At 44.6% G+C, this 5,747-nt stretch overlaps 1 protein-coding gene across 5 annotated transcripts in view; it reads right to left on the reverse strand.

Annotated features, from left to right (window-relative positions):
* The window catches only part of RAPGEF4 (Rap guanine nucleotide exchange factor 4), a 391,851-nt gene that overhangs the window by 80,127 nt on the left and 305,977 nt on the right, over window positions 1–5,747 (reverse strand). For all 5 annotated transcript variants that reach the window (XM_006151126.3, XM_006151130.3, XM_027772910.1 and 2 more), the window contains 2 exons: window positions 2,313–2,397; window positions 179–239 (listed from right to left, as the gene is read on the reverse strand). In XM_006151126.3, coding sequence (XP_006151188.2) covers window positions 179–239; window positions 2,313–2,397 — 146 coding nt within the window. The remainder of the gene's footprint in view (window positions 1–178; window positions 240–2,312; window positions 2,398–5,747) is intronic.

Here is a 5,747-nt window from a genome sequence, read left to right on the forward strand (position 1 = left end):
AAAAATTCCCAAAAAAAAAAAAAAAAAAAAAAAAAAAAGAAAGAAAGAAAGAAAGAAAAGCCAAAGTGCCTTATGGCATCCTGCCAAGTCGTCCCAGGGCCAAGAAGGGGAGTGACTGTAGTCAGACCTCCCATGGCAGATGCGGCCCTGTGCGACACTCAGTTACAGGTTCACTTACGCACAGTTCCTCCTTTGGCATGAGACTCAAAGACGAGAACACCTGCTAACTCCCGTTTCACCTAAAAGAAAAAGGGAACGAATTAGGAAAGGCCAGATTTGGGGGAACTGGGGCAGAAGGGAATGTCCTGTTTGTGGAGCATGATGCCAACTATACCCTATTCCCCACAAGGTCATCTCTCCCCTTGCTTGTTACAATGCTCATCTGGAACCGCTTTCACTAGGTTGGATGCTAAGTCCTTAAAGCTCGCCCAGAAGCTATGTTTATAGCATAGGCTATAGCGAATGAAAACCAGACAGCCTCCTTGGGAGACTATTGGAAACGTGGGCTCTCATACACTAACTAGCAAACCTGTCTGCCCACCTGTTGCCTTGGGCAAGGAGGTGAGACCATCTTCAATATCATAAGACTGCTATTGCTAGTGGCTCTTCCCCACATCACTTACAATGCCTCACTGCAATAACTTGAAAAATTCAATGTCTTGCAGTTGAATAATTAAACTTGAAAATGTCAGCAGATTTATATTCCTAGAAAGCCAAACCCACAGGTTTTTGGGGTTTTTTTTTGAAAGGTTTTTGTTATAGGGCGTGTGTGCTAGTGAGAAAGACAGAAAGGAGAAAGCGAGAAATCACCCCTCGGGGGGATGACCACGCCACAATCCCTTCTCCTCCATTCTCCTCTGGGGATCTAAGGCACGCACACACACGCACCCAGCGTGAGTTTAAACCACTGGGCCTGGGTCTGGAACCGCAGTTGACTACATGGGAGTCCAGCAACATAACCATTACGCCAACTGCTGGTCCCCAAAACCACAGATTTTTTTTTTTTTAATTCTGAGTCATGGTCTCAAATGATGTAGCCATTTCTTCTTAAGAAACAGGACACCTAAGAATTTTCCACAGTGCCTAGGTACCTGGGGTTTGCGGTAAAGGAGTCTACCAGCAACCCCTTCAGTTCCACCACGGCTGGGGAAGACTGGACAGGGACAGACTTGGGGCACAGGTAGGGGAATGGGGCAGTCCCTTCCTTCCCCACAGAATGAGCTTCAGGACCCTCAGCTCCTTGTCCCTCTCTATGTGGGGGTTCACCAGGTGAGGCTCCCAGGTGCTCATCTTGCCCTGCCATGGGGAGAGTAAGGGTAACAAGGGCACTGGTAGGTAGGAGAGGAGGCTGGGCTGGACCATTTCTCTGGATAATCCCTGCAGGCGAGCATACTTCCAGACCCCCAATAGTGCAGGAGGTGGGAGCATGGGAGCAATGAGAAGGAGCCCTGTCAGGGTTGAAGGGGGTGGGAGTTGGAGTCCTTGAGCTGGGACTGTGGCGGCTGCTTCACTGCTCCCAGGACAGACCTGACTTTACCTCCAAAAGCAGGGACTGGATGGACAGCCTACTATGAGGACAGCATTACCTTTAGTGGGGTGGAAATGAAAGACAATAGATAGACATTGCTTAAGAGTGTTGTCTATAATCTGTGAAACCTGAAACAGGGCCTTCTCCTTGAATTATTAGTATACCTGGAAATCATATTCCTGTGAGAGGCAGGGTTTCTGTCCTGACTCAGAGGCCGACTTTTCCATCTCCTAAATACCTGATCAGGTAGAAGTTCAGAATCAGATGGAGCCTCTGGGCTCTTTGCTCCCAGTGGGTAGTGCTGTGGTTCCCGAACATATCTGAACTGCTACTCTCGAACTTCCCTGCTTCCTTCCTCAATAGAGCGGTAGACCTGGCTGGAGCTGGCCCTTGGGGCCAGGACAGGGCAGCGGGATTTCTCTCCTTCCTCCCTCTGGCTGCACATGGCAGACTCTGAGTCCCTCTCAAGGCTGGCTCTTTTGTCTGAATGTGCCTAGGCTCCAAGATTCAGATTTGGAAAGATGGAGCATGTGTTCCAACCCTATTCACATCAGATCACTTCTGGGTTTGGGGCACACAGGCAATGACTGACTACTAAGATAGCACTTGATTCCCTTTCAGTAATTGATCCTGAATACACTTTTATTAGCATCTCATAAGAAAGAGGAGGGGTGATTTACAGCATTCAGGCATTCTTACCCTCTTCTATACCATAATAGTTTTCTCCATTCCTAACAGTGCAATTAATTCCAAGTCCCCAGGAGTCAAGTAGGAGACAACTTACTGTGGTAGAAAGATGGGATAAGGCTTTAATGTGAAGGAGCTCTTCATAGATAATCTCTAGGTCATCCACAGTCCTTTGGCCAGGTCTACAAGAAAACCGGTAATGGGGAAATAATGAGGAAAAAAGTCATCAAAGGCTTCAAATACAGAAATGGATTCAGGAGTTGCTAACATATTCAGAGATTTGTTTTACATAAAAAGATACTGGCAGAAGGGAGAGATTATAGCCCCTAAAGGAATCTCTGAAAGTAATCAGTTCCTTAATGAAAGGACATGGAGAAATCGATATGCATGGGGTCTGGGATCCTTTCTCTCCCAATTTCCAAGAAAAGAGCACCTCCACTCATAGTTGGTATTTCCCTCTCACTTTGCAGATGACTGATCTAGAACACTGCTTTTCCTTACCACCTTAACAATCACAACAAAATTGTCTTTTTGCGCCACTAGGAACAAGCTTTATCAACTTGACGGCTGATCCAAATACCTTAGGATCCTGTGTGAGGTCAGCCTAAGAGAATACCAATCCTGCTGTCACTGTCATTTTGGGTTATGCAATAAGCTTCTTCAAGAGCAGGGATTCCCTGTTAGGAACTGGTCTGTGCAGAGGAAGTGAGCAGTGGACAAGCAAGCGAAGCTTCCTCTGTATTTACAGCCACTCCTCATCACTTGCCTTACACTTTAGCTCTACTTCCTGTCAGATCAGTGGCAGCATTAGATGCTCATGGGAGCCCCCAAAAGGGACGGTCCAGTTGTAGGAAAACAAGATCAGGGCTCTCACTGATTCTGTGCTATGGTGAGTTGTATAATTATTTCATTACATATTACAATGTAATAATAATAGGAGCACATTGCACAATAAATGTAATGTGCTTAAATCATCTCCAAACCATCCTTCCCTTCCCCTGATCCATGGAAAAATTGTCTTCCATGAAACTGCTTCCCGGTGTCAAAAAAAGGTTGGGGACTACTGTTCTAGAAGAATCAAATAAAGAATGTATACAGACTCAAATGTCCATACATAGCCCTGGAGAGATAAGGGGATGTCGTGAGGAGAGGGAAAACAGTGGAGTCTGGGAATAGCAAGAGAGAGAAAGAAGAGTCCACAGTTCCCAAACTCTGTTCCAGGGACCATCACTGTCAATAAGACAATAATAGTTTACATAAAGTGTCTTTATTTTGTTTTATTTTATTTATTTATTTATTTTTTGGAGAGGTTTTTCACTACAGGGTGTGTGCGCTCACCAGACAGACAGAGAGAGACATAGAGACAGAAAGCGAGAAATCACCCCCCAAAGAGTATGGTCATACCGCAATCCCTTCTCCTCCATTCTCCTCTCGGGATCTTGGCCATGCACGCACACGCGCCTGGCGTGAGTTTTAAGCCACCGGGTCCGGGACACGAACCGTGGTTGACTACGTGGGAGTCCAGCGACATAGCCATTAGGCTAACTGCTGGTTCCCAAAGTGTCTTTATTTTAAAGTTTATTATAATACTAGTACTAGTACCCAGTAAGACACCTTTAAGGAATGGGGTATGGAGGTTATAGAAACACTTTTTGGCATCACAAGACTGAGTGAATATTAATCACATTTCATGTCTATAATTATTTCAGAATCACCAATAGTATTTAATTATATTAGAGGTAAAAGATATGACTGATCAGTTATCTGGATTTTTTTGGTTGCTCACTGCAAATTAAGGAACCCTAACTAATGTGTTTTCTTTTTAATTGCCAGATAGTGTGTAAACTTACAGAGAGAAAGAGAGAGAGAGAAACACCCCTCAGTAGGGCATGACCACATCACGACACTTTCCCCTCCATTTCTCCATCCTGTCACAATCCATGCACCCGTGCCCAGTGTGTTTTTCAGGCCACTGGGGCTGGACTTGGAGCCACCGCCAGCCATGTGGGATCCAGCTCCCAGTGCACTGCACACTTAGCTACTGTACTATGGGGTCAGCCCCCTAACCAGTATGCTTTTGAAAATTTCAAACAAACTAATGGGTTATTAATTGTGAGAGTGCTAGGAAGTCAACTGAGAGACAACCTATACATCGATGGATGGCAGCATTTACCCTCAGCTACCTGCTGAAGTCATGAACATTACCTATTACAAATCATCAGCCTATTTCAGGCATTTCGTCCTAAAATTCTCTGGTTTGGGTCAATGTTACTGTGCATTTACACATCTAAATCTTTTTTTTTTTTTTTTTGAGAGGTTTCTGCTATAGGGCACATGTGCTCGCCAGACAGAGAGAGACCGAGAGACAGAAAGTGAGAAAGCACCCCCCAGGGGGAATGCTCACACCGCAATCTCTTCTCCTCCATTCTCCTCTCGGGATCTTGGGCACGCACACACACATATGTCCGGCATGAGTTTTAAGCCACTGGGTCCGGGACGCAAACCGCAGTCGACTACATGGGAGTCCAGCGACATAGCCATTAAGCTAACTGCTGGTCCCATTACACATCTAAATCTTAATGAGTAACTGATGGTATCCCATCATCACATTTTTTAAAAGATTTTTGCCATAGGACATGTACACTTTCTGGAGAGGCAGAGAGTGGCAGTGAGAAGGAAGTAAGAAAACGCCCCCAGGGGAATGGTCATGCTGCAATCCCTTCTTCTTCCATTCTCCTCCTTGGATTGTGGCATACATGAATACTTGCACCTGGCCTGAGTTTTTAGCTGCCAGGTCTGGCACTTGGACTGCATGAGCTATGTGGGAGTCCAGTGTCTAAACCACCATGCCACCTGCTTGCCCCATCATTACATTATAACTTAAAAAGTGTTCCTTGGCCAAATAAATTCAGGCAGTGTTGGTAGACTGAGAAGAGCACTGGATTTAAAGTCTGAAGACCAGGCTCTAACTGCAGTGCAACCACTCAGCAGCCGTGTGACATGAGAGCCTTCGTCTCCTCTGAAAACTGGGGAACAGAACCTTCCTGAGAGAGAGGTGAGAGCTAGTGGAAGTGGTGAATGTGCAAGTACCTACATTTTTACTTGTGTAAGTAGAAAAAAATAAAAAATATAGCAAAGCGATATTCAAAATTCAAACTCCTCCACAGGCAGTTAAATAAGCTTACCAAAAAAAAAGTATGACATTCGGTCCAGCAAATTAACAACTGGAACTTTGTCAGTGATTAGATATGTACTCCAAGTAATCAAAACTGAATTGTATATGTTCTCAAATAGTTAGCTGGATTAAATAATTTTACAACAGTATTAAAATATGGAGAAGATGATAGATCTAGTGAAGGTTAACTGAAGAGAGAAAACTTTTCATACCTTGCAAATTTTCTTCACAAAGATAGCTTTAATGTGATTAAAATGATATGATAGTCTTCTCTTATGGAAGCAACAGATGATATACTTCTTCATCCTCACTGTACAAAGACAGATACTAAATCCATGACCTGGAGATGTCAGACAG

This window comes from Tupaia chinensis, unplaced genomic scaffold, assembly GCF_000334495.1.
Source record: "Tupaia chinensis unplaced genomic scaffold, TupChi_1.0 Scaffold000314_1, whole genome shotgun sequence".
Taxonomy (NCBI): Eukaryota; Metazoa; Chordata; class Mammalia; order Scandentia; family Tupaiidae; genus Tupaia; species Tupaia belangeri.